At 46.3% G+C, this 23,705-nt stretch overlaps 1 protein-coding gene across 1 annotated transcript in view; it reads left to right on the top strand.

The window, feature by feature from the left end:
• The window catches only part of PSME4 (proteasome activator subunit 4), a 340,163-nt gene that overhangs the window by 239,707 nt on the left and 76,751 nt on the right, over positions 1-23,705 (top strand). The window contains exons 25-27 of the mRNA XM_082250997.1: positions 12,759-12,821; positions 18,053-18,148; positions 21,140-21,271. Coding sequence (XP_082107123.1) covers positions 12,759-12,821; positions 18,053-18,148; positions 21,140-21,271 — 291 coding nt within the window. The remainder of the gene's footprint in view (positions 1-12,758; positions 12,822-18,052; positions 18,149-21,139; positions 21,272-23,705) is intronic.

Below are 23,705 nucleotides of genomic sequence, written 5' to 3'. Positions count from 1 at the left end.
TTGACGGCCTGGCTGTTGAGACCGAGGTCCTGAAGGAGAAGGGTCTCTCTCCAGAGGTTGTTCATACCTTGATCAACGCGAGGAAGTCTTCCTCGGGAAAGGTTTATTACCGTACTTGGAAGGCCTATTTTGCCTGGTGTGAGTCCGGGGGGTTTTCACCCCGCACGTACTCGGTTTCCCGTGTGCTGTCTTTCCTTCAGACGGGTGTCGATCAGCGTTTGGCGCTGGCTACGATAAAGGGTCAGGTGTCTGCGCTGGCCGTTCTGTTTCAACGTCCCGTAGCTTCCAACTCCTTGGTTGGCACTTTTATTCAGGGTGTGCGGCATCTGGTTCCTCCTAGGAGGGATCCCTTGCCCCCTTGGGACTTGAATCTAGTCCTGTCTGTGTTACAACGTGCTCCTTTTGAACAGATCAGGGAGATCTCGTTGTCTATGTTGTCCAAAAAGGTCGCCTTTTTGGTGGCGATCACTTCGGCTCGCAGAGTGTCGGAGCTGGCGGCTTTGTCCTGCAAGTCTCCGTACCTGGTTGTTCATTTGGATAAGGTGGTCTTGCGACCTAATCCTTCTTTTCTGCCGAAACGAGTTTCGGAATTCCATCTTAACGAGGATATTGTTTTGCCTTCGTTGTGCACGAAGCCTAAACATCCTAAGGAGGTGAGATTGCATTCTCTGGATGTTGTTCGAGCGATTAGGGTTTACCTTAAATCGACTGAGTCTTTTCGAAAGACGGACTCCTTGTTTGTTCTTCCAGAGGGTCCTCGGAAGGGCATGGCGGCTTCCGCCTCTACCATTGCCAAATGGATCAGGCAGACCATTGAACAGGCTTATGCCTTGCAGGGGAAGGTTCCCCCTGTGCCTGTGAAGGCGCACTCTACTAGATCTCTGAGTACGTCTTGGGCCTGTCGTCATGGGGCTTCTGTAGCCCAGGTGTGTAAGGCGGCGACTTGGTCGACCGTGCACACTTTCACAAAATTCTACAAAGTAGATGTTCAGGCATCGGCGGATGCTTCCTTTGGCCGCAAGGTTCTTAGTGCGGCTGTTCCCTAGGGTCCCTTGCTGGGGACTCCTGGCTGTTGGGATAAGTTTTGTATCCCCTGGTTTTTTGTCTTTTCCTGGGTTGTTGCTCCTGTTGAGCACTTATTTTTACTGTTGCCCAGCTAGTTTCCTTCCTTTGGTAAGGTTCCTTTCTTTGATGTGGAGACTGCGTTGCCTTTCGGCGCGGATGCGTTTCCCACCCCTCATGTTTGCACTGCTTTGGGACGTCCCCATATGTGACGAATATGAAGAGGCGGCGACTGTCGGAGGACGTAAGAGAAAACGGAATTTTTGTAAAATCTTACCTGTAAAATTCCTTTCTCTGAGTCCTCCGACAGTCGCCGCCCCCGCCCCTCTTTTGGGGTTTGAATGTATACTCTACTGCTATTCCACTAAAACTGAGATATGGTTGCAGGAAGTAGGAGGGTATTGACTGAGGGGACCACCCCTTGAGGGTGGGATATGTTAAAGCTTTATTGTTAACATATTCTGTTGCCTAGCTACTCCTTCGGAGCAAAGTCTAATACCCCATATGTGACGAATATGAAGAGGCGGCGACTGTCGGAGGACTCAGAGAAAGGAATTTTACAGGTAAGATTTTACAAAAATTCCGTTTTCTCTTAGCTCATTGACAGACGTAGTACCCGCCCCTCTACTGTTGAGTTGGGTTGGGTTAAATTCTCTGACACTGCTTTGTGACATAACTGACATCCTGTAGCAGAGAGAGAGAGGGGATATACCCTCTGGGACTGCCCCTAAGGTGGAGCCAGAACGTTTTTCCTTCTGCCTAGTCCTACTCCTGTAGAGGGCAGCATAACCCAATTGATATGAATCAAAGAGGACTACGTCTGTCAATGAGCTAAGAGAAAAGGATTTTACGGTAAGATCTTACAAAAATCCATTTTTTGCGATTCGGCACTGCATGACTTTAACGGACAATTGCGCGGTCGTGCGACGCTGTACCTAAACGAATTTGACGTCCTTTTTTCCCACAAACAGAGCTTTCTTTTGGTGGTATTTGATCACCTGTGCGATTTTTACTTTTTGCGCTATAAACAAAAAAAGAGCCTTAATATAGGCGCAAACTTTAACCACTTAAGCCCCGGAAGATTGCAAAAATAACAACAATTTCACATTTTTTTATATGAAATTCCCCCAAAAAAGTAAAAATCAAAATTTTTTTAACATTTTGGGCCAATTTTTTTTTTTACCATATGTTTGGTTAAAAAAATCGCAAAAAGCGTATTTTGATTAGTTTGCGCAAAAGTTATTGCGTTTACTAACAAAGGAAAAGATTTTTGTTTTTGTTGTTTTTTTTTTTAACGCGTAATGGCGGCGATCTGCGTTTTTTTTTTTTTTTTTGCGCTACTGCGACATTGCGGCGGACAGATCAGACCCTTGACTGACATTTTTGACACTTTTGGGGTTACCAGTGACATTACTACAGTATTCAGTGCTATACATATGCACTGTTACTGTAAAATTACACTGGCAGTGAAGGGGTTAACTTTTTTTGAGAGGGAGGGGTTATGTGTGTCCTAGGGGCGTGATTCTAACTGTGATTGGTTGTGGCTTGAGGTGTAAGAACAGTGATCAACGGTCCTACATAGTAGAACCGTATGATCACCATTCCTACACAGGGGAGAATGACAGTCGGCTTGTTTACATTAGCTGCCTGCCTTTCTCCTGCTCTAACGGACGATCGCGAGTGACCGGCGGACATCGGGTCCGCCGGTCACACGCGCAGGGGGGGGGAGGGGTCCGTGACCACGCGGGAGCGCGCCCCCGGCGGCTCGCGCTCGCTCCCTAGACCTTCACAGGCTAGCGACGTAGCCCTACGTTGCTCTGCCTGTGAGGGGCTGACCACCGACGTAAATAGTCGTGCGGCGGTCGGCAAGTGGTTAAAGGTAAGTTTACAACCACTTTAATAGATTTCTTTGTTGTTTGGGCTCGCATGAAATATAGAAATGAAGTCAGGTTTGATCAAAAAAAAAGAAGGTGCCAATTGACTTAAAGTGATACTAAAGCTAAAAATGTTTTATTACCTTAGGGCTAGTTCACACCGCAGAAATGCAGTCCAGATGCGTTCCGGATGCTTTTCTGCATGCGTGTTTTTGGTGCGTATGATGCAGTCCATTGCATTTTTTCTCACTTTTTTTTTCTTAAGCATAAATAAGGACTTGTGTGTTCCAGTGCGTTTTTGATGCGCCTTACAGCGTTCCAGTACAGTCCAGTGCAGGAAAAATGCAGCATTATCTACTTTTTACTGGAACTGCAAGCACTGGTGTGAACTATGCCATTTGAAACCATATAACCTACTTTCCATGCGTTTTTGAAGCAGAAAAAAACAGTACTGGACTGCATGTGGTGTGAACTGGCCCTTAATGCATTTCTTGCATTAAGGTAAAAAATTTCTATTTCTCTGTCCTCTCTTCTCTGTGTGAAGGGGAATAGAGGATAGATCCAGAACTGTGCACGGCTGCATCTATTCTCCCCTTTCTTTCTCTTCACACAGCCCTTGAGCAGCAGCAGGAGCCATTGGCTCCTGCTGCTTTTAATCAAATGCAGTGAGGAGGAAGCTGGGGGATGCTGTGTAAGTCTGTAGAGCGCAGCTCCATAGACACTCGGCTCAGGAGCGTGCAGACACTGTGTGCCTCCATAGCTGTTTGCTGTGGGGACACACGAAGAAGAGGAGGAGCCAGGACTCGGACCACTCTGTGCAATACCACTGCACAGAGCAGATGAGTATAGCATGTTTGTTATTTTAATTTTCAAAATAATTTGACTTTAGTAACACTTTAGGAATTTTTTTTTTTATTTTTTATCTTGCCTCAGCAGAAAATTCATATTGCATGAATATACACCTACGGACCTCAGTATAGTGGTCTGACACCCCGCTTCCACCCTGTCATTACTACAGCGCAATCAGCAGAGCTCATTCCCTACTGATTGCAGCATTTTAGTGATGACATGGCAGAGTATATGCTCTTACTGATAATTGCCCTATGACGTATCTGTTGAGGAGAACAGAAAAATAAACTCTTACAGGAGGGAGATGAATACAGATTAGTGAGACATGGAGGTGTTCAATACGTAGATCAATCCAGTCACTAAAATTTAATTTCATCTTTAACATGTTGTCATTTTCAACCGTTTTTTTTTTTTTTTTTTTAATTTGCAGCTTTCATTAAAATAATCTTGGGTAATCCTGCCAAGAGGGAATAAACTCCTGTGCCTAATTTGTACCTGTAGGTAAGCCTATAATAAGGTTTACCTATAGGTACTGTAAATATCGCCTAAACTTGCACCGTTTAGGTGATATTTACTTTACATGCAGCTGATGACATCATGGGCGCATGCGCTCTTAAGGAACGGCCACCCGTGTCGTTCCTACAGATACCTGTGCCGTGAATGACGGCTCCACTGCACATGCGCGGAAGTGACTTCATTGCGGCTCTGGGCTGTAACACTGCCCGGAAGGAAGAATGGGTGAAGATGGATGCTGCCTCCCAACGATTACATCACACCACTGCAGGTCCTAAAAAAAAAAAAATAAAAAAATAAACACTTTAGCGAGTTTCATCCACTTTGTTAGGTACAGAACATAGCCAATCCACATCTCCCAGTTGCTCTCCTGTGTTTTCATGCTACCATTTGTGTGCACTGGGGAGACTGTATGCTGCTGTGCCGAAGCTCATTAAAGCGGAGTTCCAGCCTGGGGGGTGAAATTTAGATAAAAATACCCCTGGGACAGTCAGGGCTAGTACATTCCACAATAGCCTCTGTACTGTTCCGGGTCGCACTTACCTTTTAAAAGAAATACTTACCTTGAAAATTTCTTCTCCAGCGCTGCCATCTCGGATGTGGGCAGCTGAAGCCGGCGCGTCCTCTTTGCGTCCTCTTCATCCCAGAATGCCCTGCACCGGCCCCACTCGTCACTTCCGGTGCGGGCGTGTCATCCCTGCACAGCTTCTGGGCATGCCCATAAGCTGTTTAGCAGGGAATACCGCGCCTGCACCGGAACTGACGAGCGGGGCCGGTGCAGGTGCATTGACTCCTGGGAGCGATGACGTTCAGCTCCCAGGAGTCATCACAAACAGAAGGTGACGGCGCGGGCCACAGCCGCAGAGGGAGGAAGTAGAAGGAAGGTAAGTATATTTCCTTAAAAAACAAGGTAAATGAAGAAAAAAAAATTCAGGAGCATCCATTTGTTTTTCAGGGCATTCACAGCAAGCGGATGGGCCAAAGTTGTTTTTGAGCCCGGAACTCCGCTTTAAATGTAATGTCATTGTCACCATCGGACATCCCACTCTAAACATGACATGCAGCTGCGGGTATAGCGAATGCATGTACACAGGAAGTGGATGGAGGAGATCCGTAACACTTTGAGACAAAAAATGTTAAAGAAAAACTGTATTTCTCTTACGTCCTCCGACAGTCGCCGCCTCTTCATATTCGTCACATATGGGGTATTAGACTTTGCTCCGAAGGAGTAGCTAGGCAACAGAATATGTTAACAATAAAGCTTTAACATATCCCACCCTCAAGGGGTGGTCCCCTCAGTCAATACCCTCCTACTTCCTGCAACCATATCCCAGTTTTAATGTCTAGCTTGTCAGGAGTGGCTGGCTCTCTCTGTGCTGGGACTTTTTGTCCCAGACTCTTTCTTCTTTTTGATATTTTGTTTGAGTTTTCTCTCTACCTTTACTTAGCTGTTATTTTTGTCAGCATTAGTTAGTTCTTCGGACGAAGAGGATCATGCGGACTGGGTCTCGGGCTGATCCCCCTGGTCGCAGGTCGTGGGTCAGTGGCTTCCCAGTCTGCCATCGAGCGTTCAGCCAGGTAACGCTCCTGGCACGGTGAACGACCCATCCCTGTTCGGTGCAGGGATGATTGGTGAGGTGGCTACCTCACCGGACGCTGTGCGGTTTCTGAACCGCCATTGTGTGCGTCTTGAATTGCGACTCTCCCTGCCTCATGTGCAGCGGCTTGTTCGCCTGTGCGGGTTCCCCACGCCATGTGAGGTAAGTGTATCTATGTGGGGACCTGTCTGTCTGGGGGGGGTCTCAGTCTGGGACTGTGTAACCTGCCTTTAATCACACTGCTTGTCTCCCTATATCTCGGCTGCATGCTGTGGGCTGCAAGGGGGGGGGGGGAGTTGTATGACACTGAGTATGTCAGGCTGGGCAGTGTGAGGAGCTGTGTGCTGTGGGGCATGTTTTTAATGGCATGTTGGGGCATATACAGCGATCGCTGCGGCGATCTAACATGTATCCATATAATGGGATAATATTGTGTGTGATTTTATGCACTGTGGAGCGGCGATTTCGGCGCCAAACGGCGCCATTTTACCGGCGCCCGCTCCGGCCGCATGGTTTACATGCACGGCGGCCATTTTCTTGTAGCCTCCATAGGCTTACATAGAGCGCCCTGGCAGCATCACTTCCTCTCTCCTGGAAGCACCGATCGAGGCAGCAGCAGCAGCGGAGTCTCCTCAGGTTTTATCCTTCTATTCCTGTGTTCCATTGCCTGTATTCAGTCTGTATATTCCCTGTGGGGGTCTCATTGTGCCTGAGTGTGGTGCGGTGGGCTGCGCTTGCTGTAAGGGGGCAGTTAACCCTTGGTTGTCTGGCATACAGGGGCAATGGATTCTCAGGAGGGCAAGTTTCCCACAGTATTGGTGGAAAGCCAGGGGACCGCTGTTTCCCCCCCAGGGGGGGATTTGGCCACTATTGTGGCTGGCCTTGCTGCACAGGTGCAAATGCTGGTGGCTGCTCAATCTACTAAACGGCCCAGAGTTGCTCTGTCCTCTGATTCTGAGGGTGAAGGTGATGGGGCTGTTCTGGCGGGGACCCCCCTATCGGGGTCCCGCTCCTCTCTTGATCTAGTGGGGTCTGAGGTAGAGGCTGAAGTTGAGGGGGTTGATAATTCTCCCCCTGGCTCGCCTGAAGAGCTTGCAATCATGGATGAGTTGATTGCTTCCATTAAGCAGACGCTACGTTTGCAGGACGAGGTGTGTCCCCCAGCTGCCTTGGCGGCTTATGGGACGCAGAGAAAACGCAGGACGCCGCAGGTTTTTCCCTGCAATGCTGATTTTCAGCGCGCTGTTAAGGACCAATGGCGCGATTTGCGCAAGCCTTTTGCGGTACCAAGTAAATTTAAGCTGCGTTATCCTTTCTCGCCTGCCACTGATGAACGGTGGTGTGTGCCTCCGCCAGTGGATCATGCTATTGCGGTTTTGAACAAAGCCACTGCGATCCCTGCAGAGGGATCCCCTGTTTTCCGTGATGCCACGGATAGGAGACTGGAGTCTCTTGCCCGTCATACTTATTCTGTTACGGGTTCTATGCTTAAGGCTCTGTTTGCTTCTCTCATGGCGGCCCAGGCGATCGCAAGTTGGACGCAGATGCTTAGGCGCGTCCTAGTGGCCGATTCGGCCTCGGCGGCGACCCTGGATATGGTGGATCAGATCCACCAGGGTGTCATGTATCTGTGTGATGCGGACCTGGACCTGATTCCGTTGGCCGCGCGTGTGCACAGCGTGGCGGTGTTGTCTCGCCGCCTGGTTTGGTTGAAATGTTGGTCGGTGGACCAATCTTCACGTAAAACCTTAGCCAATCTGCCTTATGATGGGTCTCGCCTTTTTGGGGAGTCCCTGGATGTGTTGATTAAGGGGATTACCGGGGGTAAGAGCACTCTCTTGCCCCATTTCCCCAAGGCTAAGGGGGCTTCTGGGAAGAAGCATGCTCATTTTCGGCCCCCTCAGGGGTCCTTTCGTGCCTTTCGGCCGCACTACAAGGGCAAACCGTTCAAGGGCCAGGGCTCTCAGAAGAAACCCTGGTCTGGGAAACAGAAGTCCGGCCAATCCGGACCTGCGGCCCATAACAGTTCGGCCTGAAGGGGCGCCCTCACCCAGTTTTGGGGTGGGGGGACGCTTGCTCGGTTTTCTTCAGCCCTGGTTGGCCCGTGTGCGGGACAGATGGGTTCTGGAAATCGTTCGATCTGGTTACAAGATCGAGTTTCTCTCTCGGCCAGAGAGCAGATTTTTTCCCTCAAATCTACAACTGTCTCCAGAGCGCCTGCGGGATCTGCACCTGGCGGTGCGGGACCTGAGGGCTCAGGGAGTGGTGGTTCCGGTGCCTCATCGGGACAGATTTCGGGGGTTTTATTCCAATCTGTTCACCGTGCCCAGAAAGGAGGGCAAGGTTCGTCCAATTCTGGACTTGAAAGCTCTGAACCGCTCTGTGCGGGTTCGCAAGTTCCGCATGGAATCCCTGCGCTCGGTGGTGGCTGCCCTGGTTCCGGGGGAATTCATGGCCTCCATCGATTTGAAGGATGCGTATCTTCACATCCCCATATTAGAGGGTCATCAGAGATACCTTCGATTTGCCATTGCGGAGGATCACTACCAGTTCGTGGCGTTGCCCTTTGGGCTCGCCTCGGCTCCGCGGGTCTTCACCAAGGTGCTTGCACCGGTTCTGGCATTATTGAGAGCCCAGGGCATTTCTGTCCTGGGGTATCTGGACGACATTCTGATTCGGTCTGCGACCAGTCAGGGTCTGGAGAAGGACCTGTCTGTCACGATGCAAACTCTGCAGGAGTTCGGTTGGACGATAAATGTTCCAAAGTAGACACTGAGTCCGTCGGTTCGTCTTCCCTATCTGGGAATGATACTGGACTCGGTGCAGGCGAAGGTCTTCCTGCCGGAAGACAAACTCAGGACTCTTCAGGAGGAAGTCAGGTCCCTCAGGGACGTTCCGAACTCGTCTCTGCGGACGTGTATGAGATGTCTGGGATTGATGGTCTCGGCTTTCGAGGCGATTCCTTTCGCGCAGTTTCACACGCGGGGTCTCCAGGCGGAGATCTTGTCCAAGTGGGACGGGCGACCTCAATCTCTGGATCTTCAGATCTCGTTGAGTCATCGCACCAGGGAAAGCCTTCTGTGGTGGCTCCAGTCCCCGTTGGTGTCCGGGGGCAAGTCGTTTCGTCCGATCTCGTGGACGATAATCACCACGGATGCCAGCCTGTCGGGCTGGGGTGGTGTTCTGGGCGTTCTGTCCGCCCAGGGGACCTGGTCGGAGGGGGAGTCTTCCCTCCCGATCAACATTCTGGAATTGCGTGCGATAAGGCTCTGTCTTCATCGCTGGACGGACCGGCTGCAGGGCTGCCCGGTTCGGGTGCAGACGGACAATGCCACGGCGGTGGCCTACATCAACCACCAAGGGGGCACCAGGAGTGCCCGAGCGGCTCGAGAAGTGGCCGACATTCTGTCTTGGGCCGAGACTCATGTCCCGGCGATAACGGCGGTTCACATTCCGGGAGTGGAGAACTGGCAGGCGGACTATCTGAGTCGCCAGACCCTGGATCAGGGGGAATGGTCTCTCCACCCGGCTGTCTTCCAGATGTTGTGCGCGAAGTGGGGTCTTCCAGATGTGGACCTGTTCGCGTCTCGCCTCAGCTACAAGGTGAAGAGGTTCGTGGCAAGGACGCGCGACCCTCGGGCAGACGCGTCGGACGCGTTAGTGGCCCCGTGGCATCAGTACAGGCTGATGTACGCGTTTCCACCGATTCAGTTGCTGTCCCGGTTCCTTCGCAGGTTACACTCGGAACGCAGCACGGTGATTCTTGTGGCACCGGACTGGCCTCGCCGGTCCTGGTACGCAGACCTCGTGAATCTGGCGGTCGACGCCCCCTGGCGTCTGCCTCTTCGGGACGATCTACTGTCTCAAGGACCGATTTACCATCCTGCTTTACAGTCGCTGGCTTTGACGGCCTGGCTGTTGAGACCGAGGTCCTGAAGGAGAAGGGTCTCTCTCCAGAGGTTGTTCATACCTTGATCAACGCGAGGAAGTCTTCCTCGGGAAAGGTTTATTACCGTACTTGGAAGGCCTATTTTGCCTGGTGTGAGTCCAGGGGGTTTTCACCCCGCACGTACTCGGTTTCCCGTGTGCTGTCTTTCCTTCAGACGGGTGTCGATCAGCGTTTGGCGCTGGCTACGATAAAGGGTCAGGTGTCTGCGCTGGCCGTTCTGTTTCAACGTCCCGTGGCTTCCAACTCCTTGGTTGGCGCTTTTATTCAGGGTGTGCGGCAACTGGTTCCTCCTAGGAGGGATCCTTTGCCCCCTTGGGACTTGAATCTAGTCCTGTCTGTGTTACAACGTGCTCCTTTTGAACAGATCAGGGAGATCTCGTTGTCTATGTTGTCCAAAAAGGTCGCCTTTTTGGTGGCGATCACTTCGGCTCGCAGAGTGTCGGAACTGGCGGCTTTGTCCTGCAAGTCTCCGTACCTGGTTGTTCATTTGGATAAGGTGGTTTTGCGACCTAATCCTTCTTTTCTGCCGAAACGAGTTTCGGAATTCCATCTTAACGAGGATATTGTTTTGCCTTTGTTGTGCACGAAGCCTAAACATCCAAAGGAGGTAAGATTGCATTCTCTGGATGTTGTTCGGGCGATTAGGGTTTACCTTAAATCGACTGAGTCTTTTCAAAAGACGGACTCCTTGTTTGTTCTTCCAGAGGGTCCTCGGAAGGGCATGGCGGCTTCCGCCTCTACCATTGCCAAATGGATCAGGCAGACCATTGAACAGGCCTATGCCTTGCAGGGGAAGGTTCCCCCTGTGCCTGTGAAGGCGCACTCTACTAGATCTCTGAGTACGTCTTGGGCCTGTCGTCATGGGGCTTCTGTAGCCCAGGTGTGTAAGGCGGCGACTTGGTCGACCGTACACACTTTCACAAAATTCTACAAAGTAGATGTTCAGGCATCGGCGGATGCTTCCTTTGGCCGCAAGGTTCTTAGTGCGGCTGTTCCCTAGGGTCCCTTGTTGGGGACTCCTGGCTGTTGGGATAAGTTTTGTATCCCCTGGTTTTTTGTCTTTTCCTGGGTTGTTGCTCCTGTTGAGCACTTATTTTTGCTGTTGCCCAGCTGGTTTCCTTCCTTTGGTAAGGTTCCTTTCTTTGATGTGGAGACTGCGTTGCCTTTCGGCGCGGATGCGTTTCCCACCCCTCATGTTTGCACTGCTTTGGGACGTCCCCATATGTGACGAATATGAAGAGGCGGCGACTGTCGGAGGACGTAAGAGAAAACAGAATTTTTGTAAAATCTTACCTGTAAAATTCCTTTCTCTGAGTCCTCCGACAGTCGCCGCCCCCGCCCCTCTTTTGGGGTTTGAATGTATACTCTACTGCTATTCCACTAAAACTGAGATATGGTTGCAGGAAGTAGGAGGGTATTGACTGAGGGGACCACCCCTTGAGGGTGGGATATGTTAAAGCTTTATTGTTAACATATTCTGTTGCCTAGCTACTCCTTCGGAGCAAAGTCTAATACCCCATATGTGACGAATATGAAGAGGCGGCGACTGTCGGAGGACTCAGAGAAAGGAATTTTACAGGTAAGATTTTACAAAAATTCCGTTTTTATAAAAATAGAAAAATAATTTGATACATGGTGCTTTAGCCAACTAATATCCAATTAGAGATTAGGCCTGTTTCAAATATCTGTTTAATTAAAAAAAACAATACCAATTCTATGAGCATGCACTAGTTTGGGTCATTAACTGATAAATTGAACATTTTGCTTGGAAGATTCTTATGAAATTATATAACAAAGAAGGTTAAAGTGGTTGTAAAGGCACAAGGTTTTTTTATCCTAATGCATTTGGTGCATTAAGATAAAAAAACCTTCTGTGTGCAGGAGCCCCCCCTAATACCTACCTGAGCCCCATCTCGATCCAGCGATGTTGCACAGGAACCTTGGCTGCCCGGGACTTTCCCTCCTGTTTGGCTGACGCAGTACTGGGCGCCATTGGCTCCCGCTGCTGTCAGTCAAAGTCAGTGAGCCAATGAGGGGATGGGACTGAGCCACGGCACCATGTCTGAATGGACACACACACACAGCAGCGAGTTCCCCCATAACAAGCTGCTTGTTGTTTGGGCACTCGGCAGGATGGAGGGGCCAGGAGCGCTGGCGAGAGACTCGAGAAGAGGAGGATCAGTGCAGAGCAGGTAAGTATAACATGTTTGTTATTTAAAAAATTAAAAAAAAAAAGACTTTATTATAATTTTAAAATATCTGAAGCAGTTTTACTTTAAAGCGGAACTAAACACATCAGTTTAACAGCTTCTGTTAAAACTCACATTTGAGTCATGCAGCGTATGGTAAATGTTAGGGTCCTTTCACACGAACGATCCGATCCGCCTGTCAGTTTTTCAGGCGGACCTGATCGGATCCTCCATGCATCCCTATGGGGCAGTGGATGTCAGCGGTGACATGTCCGCTGACACCCGCTGCTATCCGATTCTGATACTGTCCGTGAAATCCGGACGGATGGAAACCCTAATTTTCATCCGTCGATCGGGCCTGTCCATTCTCATCCAATTCCCCCATAGAGGACAGCGGGAATCTGACACCTCCATCTCCGCACACAGAGCGGAAACGGAGCGGTCAACTGCCTGCTCAGCAGGGATCGGTGGATTGATCCCCGCTGAGCAGACAACGGACCACGCTGGAGGGCGCATTGTGTGAGAGGACCCTTACTGGGGAAATAGCTGGTGTCATAAATGATCACATGGCACCACAGCAACTGCACATCTAAGGATAAATGGCAACTTCCATAGCTGTATATTATATGACTATTTAGTTCTACTTTAATATCATATAGATTTTGCTGTTGGGGAAAGAATGCTTATGGCAGTCCACAAAATGAATGATTTGTTTGACTTTCAGCTCCAAGGAAAGAAGAGGCACATTCGAGCATTGCTGATTGACAGAGTCATGTTACAACATGAGGTATGGCATCAATAACAGTTCTGGGTTTTTCCTTTTTATTTTATAAGTTTAGACTAACTGTGGAAAGTTAGTTTTGTGATAATTACAGCTTTCCACCTTTAAGGTTCCATATTTTCAGCAAAAAACCTTTTTGCAGGTTGAAAACAAACGATTATAAAATATGACTCCCCTGCTTTAGAGCGCAGTCCATATAAATCTATCAGATATATTACATTTTTTTTGTAAGTATCACAGGCATTAATAGTGCCTATCTCACATTTGTATATATACACGATATGGCCAATTTATATTGGAGCCAAGTAATCTACCAGCATGTCTTTGGAGGTTGGGAGGAAATGCAGCATTCATCCGCAGGGAGATCATGCAAACTATGCAGGTAGTGTCGTGGTTGGGATTTGAACCACCAACCCTAGTGCTGCCCAGCAGATATAATAACCACTAAGCCACTGTACTGCCCAGATAGACATTTCACCCAGGCAGGGGATGCATATTTCAAAACAGGACTGTTGGTGTTTCAGAGCCGGTTCACACTACCACGACCAGAAAGTCGCCTGTGACTTGAAGAGACTTGTTTAGAGACTTGTTTAGAGACTTGTTTAGAGACTTGTTTAGAGACTTGTTTAGAGACTTGTGAAGAGACTTGTGAAGAGACTTGTGAAGAGACTTGTGAAGAGACTTGTGAAGGGACTTGTGAAGGGACTTGTGAAGGGACTTGTGAAGGGACTTGTGAAGGGACTTGTGAAGGGACTTGGGAAGGGACTTGGGAAGGGACTTGGGAAGGGACTTGGGAAGGGACTTGGGAAGGGACTTGGGAAGGGACTTGGGAAGGGACTTGGGAAGGGACTTGGGAAGGGACTTGGGAAGGGACTTGGAAGAGACTTGTGCACTACTTTGAAGAGACAGGCGACTTTGTCTGTGGGGAATGCCTGGCTAATCTCTTTCTTCTTCCTGGAAAGTCTGATAACAAGTAGTGTCAATTAAGATAAGGAGGCGACTCCCATTGAAGTATATGGGACAGTCGGATCACAGGTCGCCTCAAAGTAGTACAGGACCCTTTTCTGAAGTCAGAGCGACTTCAGTAGTGCCAATTAAGACGGCACTGATTGATTAACATTGCTTTTGTTATGTCAAGCGACCTGGGGCTACACAAGTCGCCTCACAAGTCGTGCTAGTGTGAATGGGCTCTTATTAAAGTTACAATAATTAGCAATCCAAATTCATCATTATTTTGCCTGAATACTTGAAAGCAAAAAAAACAAAAGGCAAAATTGGGACTTTATATGAGGTGTGACCAGCCACAGAATAGACATGAATACATAATGAGAGGGACCAGAGGATAATATAAAATTGTATATTTATTGATGGTCTGTAGACCAAATAATGGTAAAACCAAAATGTTCAGTAAAAACATGTAACCCATGGTAATGGGGTGTACATGAGTTAAAAATAGGTAGGTATGCATGGTCTAAGACCAGAGATACATAGTAATGCAACATTATCCTGGTACATACAAATAAGTAAATAGAACTTAAATAAGGTCATGGATATAGAGTATAACAACAACTTTTAATAGACTTTTAACTTTTAATAGATAACATTGCCTGTGTTGAACTCAACGCGTTTCGTGGAAATTTCACTTCTTAAGAAGTAGGCATGATTCAAGCGTCTAGAGAAGATATATATAAATGAACAACAGTGGATACAATAAACAAGTAAACCTCACAAACCTAAGAGAGGTATAGCTTACAATGAGGTAGCGTAGCATCTGGGAATAGGTCCCGCCTGGGAACTGAGGGGGCGAGGCCTGCGTGCGTTGAGCAGGTATAATTTTGAAATGATATATAGAGTGAGGATCTCCAAAAAGGATCACCGTGTGAATGGTGTTTCAAAGTTACAATTATTAGCAATCCAAATTCATCATTATTTTGCCTGAATACTTGGTAGCTCTTCATCAGTTTACCCCAATATTCCATAAGTGATCTGGGGGGTCTCAGCTGATTGTATTGTATTGAACATAGTGTATGCACTTGAAACATTAAAGCCAAACTCCACACAAACTGCTGAATAAAACAGTTGAAATATAAATGCAAGAACTTTGTGGAAAAGGATTGCAGTCCTGAGATGTCCACACCAGACAGCAGAGTCAGATTGGTGACCTGACTTTTCTACATTGCAGTTAAGTGACGCAGCTTGGTCACCTAGCTCTAGAAGTTCAGGTTTTGTTTCTGCCACACGGTTGAGGGATTGTTGTCATCCTGTGGAAAATGACAAAAGATCATTTCTTTATGAGGCAGTACTGCCGCCAGGAAAAAAGCGTTTTGCATTTTTGTTTAAGGGGCATTTAGCCACATTCATGTTTAGCCCTGTGTTTTTTTTTTCTTCTTTTTTTATTTAACCACTTAAGCCCCGTAAGATTTTACCCCCATTCCGACCAAGGGTTTTTTTGCGATTCGGCCCTGCGTGACTTAAACGGACAATTGCGCTGTCCTGCGACGCTGTACCTAAACAAATTTGACGTCCTTTTTTTCCCACAAACAGAGCTTTCTTTTGGTGGTATTTGATCACCTGTCCGATTTTTTGATCATGAGCTATAAACAAAAAAAGAGCGTAAATTTTGCAAAAATAACAATATTTTTCACATTTTTTTATATGAAATTCCCCCCAAAAAAATGTAAAAATCAAAATTTTTTAACATTTTCGGCCAATTTGTTTTATGCTACATATGTTTGGTAAAAAAAAATGGCAAAAAGTATATTTTGATTGGTTTGCGCAAAAGTTATCGCGTTTACTAACAAAGGGAAAGATTTTTGTCATTTTTATTGGTTTTTTTTTTTAACGCGTAATGGCGGCGATCTGCGATTTTTTTTTTTTTTTTTTTTTTTTGCGGTACTGCGACATTGCGGCGGACAGATCGGACCCTTGACTGACATTTTTGACACATTTGGGGTTACCAGTGACATTTCTACAGTAATCATTGCTATACATATGCACTGTTACTGTAAAATTACACTGGCAGTGAAGGGGTTAACTTTTTTGAGAGGGATGGGTTATGTGTGTCCCTAGGGGCGTGATCCTAACTGTGATTGGCTGTGGCTTGAGCTGTAGGAACGGTGATCAATGGTCCTACATAGTAGAACCGTATGATCACTGTTTCTACACAGGGGAGAATGACAGGCGGCTTGTTTACATCAGCCGCCTGCCTTTCTCCCTCTGCACCGACGATCGCCGAGTGACATCGGGTCCGCCGGTCGCGCGCGGGGGGGGTCCGGGAGAGCACCTCCAGGGGCGCGCGCGCTCGCTCCCTAGACCCTCACAGGCTAGCGACGTAGTACTACTCTTCCTGTGAGGGGCTGACCGCCGCAGTAAATAGTCGTGCGGCGGTCGGCAAGCGGTTAAAGAATACTGTCCTCTTCTATTTTACAGTCCCAAATTTCCCACAATGCCTAAATATTCTAATCAGCATTTCTCTGCGCCATTTTGGTTGGAGAGCGAGCATCTAAGAGCATTTGCGAGTTTTTGATTGCTGTTATGGATCCTGTTGTTCTGAAAATCGATGAGGCCATACTGCTGATTGCCTTACGGAGGCTGCGGAGAAGGAGACAGCTGTAGGAGGAGAGAAGCAGCCATTGTCGTCATTTCTGGACGATCCCATTATATCCCAGCGTCTCTCTTTGAGGTACTTTTTCTATTTGTATGCCCAACTACGCATGCATCCGGAAAAAATAAACACGGGTGTCAATTCCTGCGTTTGATGACCAACTACTTTGCATCGCCTTCTCTTCTTACGTTACATCCCTTCGCACACGGTCATGTAAAGATTTTCACCTTCTCTGTAATATTTGTGGAAAAGAAGGGTTAATATGCAATCCTAATTATCATTACAACAAACCTATCATGCATTCGGTAAAATAGACTTCTTTTCTTTTTCTGTGAATTGCTCAAACGCTCGGTGTCGGCACTGAACTGATGTCCATCCACAGCTTTACTTTGCATAATCTGCCGTTATACAAGGCATGAGAAACCTCCCATAGCTCTGCATGGGCCTCCACCACAGAGGTGTAGTGGAGGTTAACTGAGGTGCAGTCCAGCAAGAAAGATTTGCTCAAGTGACTGTCCGTCTTAGGAAATGCTGATGGCATAGAACTGTTGCTGTTTCAATGCAAAAGTCCTGCTTAATGGGTGCTGTTAATTAGCACGGTCTGAGAGTGGAAGACGGAAATCACACTCACCACCGTCATTATTTCTCTGTCCCAATGCAGTCTCCTGTCATCCAGCTTTCTTCCTTAGGCTCTCTCACCGCCTCACACCACTTCGATCCACGCTGGGAGTTTCCCTGGTCGCACTTGCGGCGTTTGGTCAAACACGCATGTTCGCTGCAGCCTCTCCCATTGGTTGTCATGTGATGGTGCCGTGTGCGCTGACACATTTCACTGACCAATCACGCCAGTTTTCCTCAGAGCTAGAGGGAGTTCTCACAGCTTTCCTTAAATGGACCTCCTAATTGGTCACGTATGGCATTCATTGTATTCAATAGCAAGGAAAAACATTTTTTCAAACATTCACCATTCATTGCCACTAGGGGTTCTCGGAGCTCCTTATCCTCCCAAACACCTCACATCTAACACACATTAAAGTGGTTGTAAACCCTCTCTTGGAACTTGTACTTATAGGTAAGCCTTTAATAAGGGTTACATATAGGTACTGTAAATATCTCCTAAACTTTCCCCGTTTAGGAGATATTTACTTTCAATGCATCCGATGACGTCATCGGTGTATGCGCTCTGAAGGAACGGCCACCCGTGCTGTTCCTTCAGAGCCCTGTGCAGTGAACGGCGGCTCCCACGCGCTTGCACGGGAGTGATGTAATCGCATACTAGCTCATTATGCCTTTGTCTCAGAGTTTTTTTTTTTTCCATTTTTTTGGGGAGTGTTTTACTTCCTCTTTAAGAATAAAACAGTGGATATACCCAGAGTCCAAGGGAAGAGAGGAGAAATTAGTGAAACCCATATTGGCCCTATGGGGACACCAAATACATTTATATCATAGGTATCAAGCAGCACATATATTTTTTGAACACAGTACCCAATATAGGAAATATTAACAAATCGCACACTCTGAGATTGCAAAAAATTGCAAAAAGTTTAGTTCATATCCTAAACCATAATTAAACCGTCATGAAGTCAATATTTATTACCTCAGTATCTTAACCCTGTAATTAATGATTTTGCAGTTGAGAATGTTGACCGTTGAAGGCTGTAAATACAAAAAAGTCCACCAAGACCTGGTGCGGGATCTTCTGCGTCTGTCCACCAGCTCTTACGGGCAAGTAAGTATGACGATTTAAGATAGTTCCTTTATACATACACTTCTAGCACTAAGCCTTTTTCTGAAAAGTTTTAATCTCGAAGACAGGAAGAAACGTCTCTACAAAAGTGAACACAACCTAACTGTTAAATATAAATATGAAAGCAATTGCCTAAAATATAAATATAAACAAGTGCAAGTGCTATAATAAAAAACAAGGACTAAATAATGAATAAATACAATATTGTGCAAAAAAAAAAAAAAAAAAAAATCCATATTTCACAATTAAAAGTGCATCCGTGCTACAAAAGTCCATGAAAGTGCATTATAAGGCCTCTTGCACACTGCAGCTTAAAAATGCTCAGTACAGCGTTTTTTTTTTTCTGAGCTAAAATAGAGCCCATTCATTCTTAATGTGCCTATGCACACAGCCGCGTAAATGAGCGTCGCGTTTTCTTCAGTAAGCACAAAATAGAAAAATCTGCATAAGGCCTCTTGCACTCGATACTCCTGTTTGGGCATCTTGCGGCTTAAAAATGCTCAGTACAGCTTTTTGAGCTAAAATACAGCCCATGAATTGTAATGTGCCTATGCACACAGGCGCGTAAACAAGCGCTGTGTATTCTTCAGTAAGAACAAAATAGAAAAATCTGCATTTTTGGTCAGCAATTTAAGCCTCAATACTCACAAATACACGCGAATACTCGCAAATACATACAAGAAAAAAGGTCTGGAAAAAAGTAGATGCTCAAACAGGAGTATCGTGTGCAAGAGGCCTTTTTGGTCAGTAATTTGCGCCTGATGCACGCAAAAACGCGCAAAAACATGCGAATGCGCTCAAATGACCCAAAATGTCAATTGAATATCCAGAACGCTAGAATAAATTTGCGCGCAATTCCGCGCATTTGCGCGCATTTACGCGAATTCGCGTAAGCGCGAAAATGCGCGCATTACAATTACGCCAGAAAACGTAGATGCTCTAACAGGAGTATCGTGTGTAAGGTGCCTAATGAATAAATACAATATAGTGCCGACAAATTCAATATTCCACGATTTAAAGTGCTTCAAAAGGTACATAAAAGTGTTAAGGAAAGTGCCAAGGTGCTTAAAGACTCATCAGCCGGTGCGGGGTGTTCATCTCCCCTTTTGTTTCCCCACTCACCGGAAGTATTGGACCCCCACGGCTGTTTCAGTCGGAGGTCAAAACAGCTTTAAGAGTAGTAGATTTATGTCACCAATCCTCCTTACAGGTATAGCACTCCGTTCCCCACCAGCAGTATGATCTTTAGAGGCTTAGAAAATGAAGGTGCAGATGGTATGCCACCAGGTCTCCACTAATGGAACCTTTGTGGACTTCTCAACTTGTCAATGCTTTGTTCAATAAATTGTCAATGGAGAAACAAAAAACACTTCCACTTCAGCCCCCCCAAATTCTATCCTGAGCCCAACCTCGATCGAGTGATGTGCACAAGAGCAGAAGCTCTCTGTCTCCTCAATGGCTCAGACACTAATGGCTTCCACTGCTGCCAATTACAGCCAGTGAGGGGGGAGAAGGGGGTTGGGGCTGAGCCATGCTCTGTTTGTCTTATGGTTACACAGAGCCAGCTTGGGAGTGAGCACGCACAAGTGCCCCAATAGCAAGCGGCTTGCTCTGAAGGCACTCTGTGCTTTGGAGGAGCCAGGAGTGCCAGTGGGGGACCCAAGAAAAGGAGGCTTTGGGCTGTTCTGTGCAAAGCACAGAGCAGATAAGTGTGACATGTTTGTTATTTTAATACAAAAAAAAAAAGCACCTTCCCTTATACACACAGGTACTCTGACATCCCAGTCTTAGTCCGTAGGGTTCAATATTGAGTTGCCCCCACCCTTTGCAGCTATAACAGCTTCAACTCTTCTGGGAAGGCTGTCCACAAGGTTTAGGAGTGTCTATGGGAATGTTTGACCATTCTTCCAGAAGCACATTTGTGAGGTCAGGCACTGGTGTAGACAAGAAGGCCTGGCTCGCAGTCTGCGCTCTAATTCATCCCAAAGGTGTTCTATCTGGTTGAGGTCAGGACTCTGTGCAGGCCAGTCATGATCCTCCACCCCAAACTCACTCATCCATGTCTTTATGGACCTTTTTTGTTCACTGGTGCGCAGTCATGTTGGAACAGGAAGGGGCCATTCCCAAACTGTTCCCACAAAGTTTGAAACATGAAATTGTCCAAAATGTCTTGGTACCACTACCCCGACTCCTTAAGAGTTCCCTTCGCTGGAACTAAGGGGCCAAGCCAAACCCCTGAAATACAACCCCACACCATAATCCCCCTAAACCAAATGATTCGGGCCGGTGCACAAAACAAGGTCCGTAAAGACATACATGAGCGAGTTTGGGATGGAGGAACTTGACTGGCCTTCACCTCAACTCGATGGAACACCTTTGGGATGACTTGGAGCGATGACTGTGAGCCAGGCCTTCTTGTCCAACATCAGTGCCTGATCTAACAAATGTGCTTCTGGAAGAATGGTCAAACATTCCCATAGACACACTCCTAAACCTTGTGGACAGCCTTCCCAGAAGAGTTGAAGCTGTTATAGTTGCAAAGGGTGGGCCAACTCAATGTTGAACCCTACGGACTAAGACTGGGATGCCATTAAAGTTCATGTGCGTGTAAAGGCAGGCGTCCCAATACTTTTGATAATCTAGTGTATATGTTTATTGTCAGTAACCATAAAAATAGGTGGTCCATATCATGTGCAGAGACGATCCAAGCCCTCTCAAAAGCCTGTGGCAGTTGAAGTACATTTGAACATGGATGCTTGGCTCTCCATTAGTATGTTTGCCTTGCATGGGTATGACACATGGGCTTATCTTGAGTGAAACAATAGCAAACAAGTCAGCTAGTGGTTTTTGCAGCTACTCGTAGATATGAGGATGTCGCCTGATCCAGCTAAAGAAAATGAGCTAGCTAGATATTAGTGGGTGTATATCCGCCATGGTTATATGGTTTATTTATGTCATCTTTGTGTTGCACAGGTCAGAAATAAAGCTCAGCAGGCTTTTTTCTCTGCTCTGGGAACATACAATTTCTGCTGCCGGGACATCATTCCTCTAGTGCTTGAATATCTGCGGCCAGACAGACATGATGTCAAGCAACAGCAGTTCAAAGTAAGTGTTTTTTTCCTCATTGTGCAATTTCAGTTCACTTTAAAAAGTATGATTTAAAATATGTATTTCTCTAGCGCTCATTGACAGACGTAGTCCTCGGTGATACACCACCTTCGGGTTATGTTGCCTCCACAGGAGCAGGACTAGACAGGAAATTAAAAAGCTCTGGCCACACCCCAGGGGCAGTCCCAGAGGGTATATCCTCTCTCTCTCTGCCTCAGCAAATCAGTTATTTTCTGTCTAGTTAGGATGAGCATTGTAAACTTCTAGTTGGCACCGGTTGGGCCTTCTAGATTGGGATTTGATTTCCATTTTCCCACCCCTCAGTTGTGATACTGCTCTGGGACGTCCCGAAGGTGGTGTATCACCGAGGACTACGTCTGTCAATGAGCGCTAGAGAAAAATGGATTTTTGTAAAATCTTACCGTAAAATCCTTTTCTCTTAGCTCATTGACAGACGTAGTCCCCGCCCCTCTGTTTTTTTTGAGTTGGGTTAAAATCTCTAAAGACTGCTTTTTCACATAACTGATTTGCTGAGGCAGAGAGAGAGAGGATATACCCTCTGGGACTGCCCCTGGGGTGTGGCCAGAGCTTTTTAATTTCCTGTCTAGTCCTGCTCCTGTGGAGGCAACATAACCCGAAGGTGGTGTATCACCGAGGACTACGTCTGTCAATGAGCTAAGAGAAAAGGATTTTACGGTAAGATTTTACAAAAATCCATTTTTCTTTGTACAGTGAGGGGAAAAAAAGTATTTGATCCCCCTGCTGATTTTCTACGTTTGCCCACTGACAAAGAAATGATCAGTCTATAATTTTAACGGTAGTTTTATTTTAACAGTGACAGACAGAATAACAAAAAATCCAGAAAAACTCATTTCAAAAAAGTTATAAATTGATTTCCTCTTACTGTATAATCACTCTTATTTGGACATTTTGTTTAAGTTTGAGTGTGCTGAAATATTCTTCATTTTTGGGTTGATGTTGGTTAGGCAGTTGAGAATTTGGCAGCAAGATATCTGCACCTGAGATCTCAGCTCCACCTACTCGCTGCGGGCCATTGAAATGGCCTGGTGGCTATCGTTTTAGAACACATACAAAAGTTTTCCCTGAAAGCACATAATATGTTAAACAAAATATGGTTGGTAGTACCCTTTGAAGCGCCTCCATCCCTTTCATACATACAATTGCAGAGTTTTGCCCATTGGGACTTTAGATGAAGCGCCACACAACCAGTATTAAAAACAGTACAAGTTTATACTATAAACCCATAATGTTTTTAGATTTTGAAAGGCTGCTGCTGGCAGTCTCCCAGGTGCCTGAAAGCTCCATGGGTTGATGCTGGCACACCAAACTGCTCATGCGCATTAGGCCATAAAGCGGTAGGAAACTTTCACCAATTCAAAAAAATCCTCCTGCAAAGTAATATAATGTGCTAGTGTGCATAGCATACTAGCAGTTTATGAAAAACTTGCCTAAAAACGAAGCCCTCTGACGTGGCTTCCATCTTCATCTAGTCTTCCTTCTGGGTTCTTGGGCTCTGGCCATTTGAATGACTGAGCCTCAATGATCTCATTCATGGAAGTCACGGCCACGGCACAGAGCTCTGAATGTGTGTGTGTGTGTATGTATATATATATATATATATATACACACACACACATACATTATTTTTAACACATGGACTTATGTTAGCACAATAACTGATTATACATGGTTTTTGGACTTTCAATCATTACTATGAATTTCATAGTCATTTTATAGGATTGAACTATTATTGCTGACATAGGGCCGCCTAGGTTCACGTTTTGGAGGAATTTTCTTTTGTGTGTGTCTATCTATCTATCTATCTATCTATCTATCTATCTATCTATCTATCTATCTATCTATCTATCTATCTATCTATCTATCTATCTATCTATCTATCTATCTATCTATCTATCTATCTATCTATCTATCTATATAGAAACACACAAAAGAAAATTCCTCCAAAACGTGAACCTAGGCGGCCCTATGTCAGCAATAATAGTTCAATCCTATAAAATGACTATGAAATTCATAGTAATGATTGAAAGTCCAAAAATCATGTATAATCAGTTATTGTGCTAACATAAGTCCATGTGTTAAAAATAATAGCAAATCCTCCAAACTGTGAATAGTTCACCCAATTACAGAGTGAACAAATCCCAATAAAGTTAAAAGAAAAAATAACGTCTCCCAAGATGAAGAGAAATACTGCATATATCCATAACGTGCATAGCCGCTAACCAAAGACTATGACCCTCTGGTTAAGGGCGGTCATAATGAGCATGAGACTGATCATGGGGCACCTTTGGCCAGCTGTCAGATTATCAATGATACGGACTCCAAGTTTATCACCGGATCTCTTCTGTTAATTGTAATATGTACAAGAAAAACATACATACACATAGTTTTA

This window comes from Pelophylax lessonae (genome assembly GCF_965119305.1).
Source record: "Pelophylax lessonae genome assembly, chromosome: 3".
NCBI classification, from domain to species: Eukaryota; Metazoa; Chordata; class Amphibia; order Anura; family Ranidae; genus Pelophylax; species Pelophylax lessonae.
Note: the sequence above shows the minus strand (reverse complement) of the source record. Positions and strands in the feature narration are given on the sequence as shown.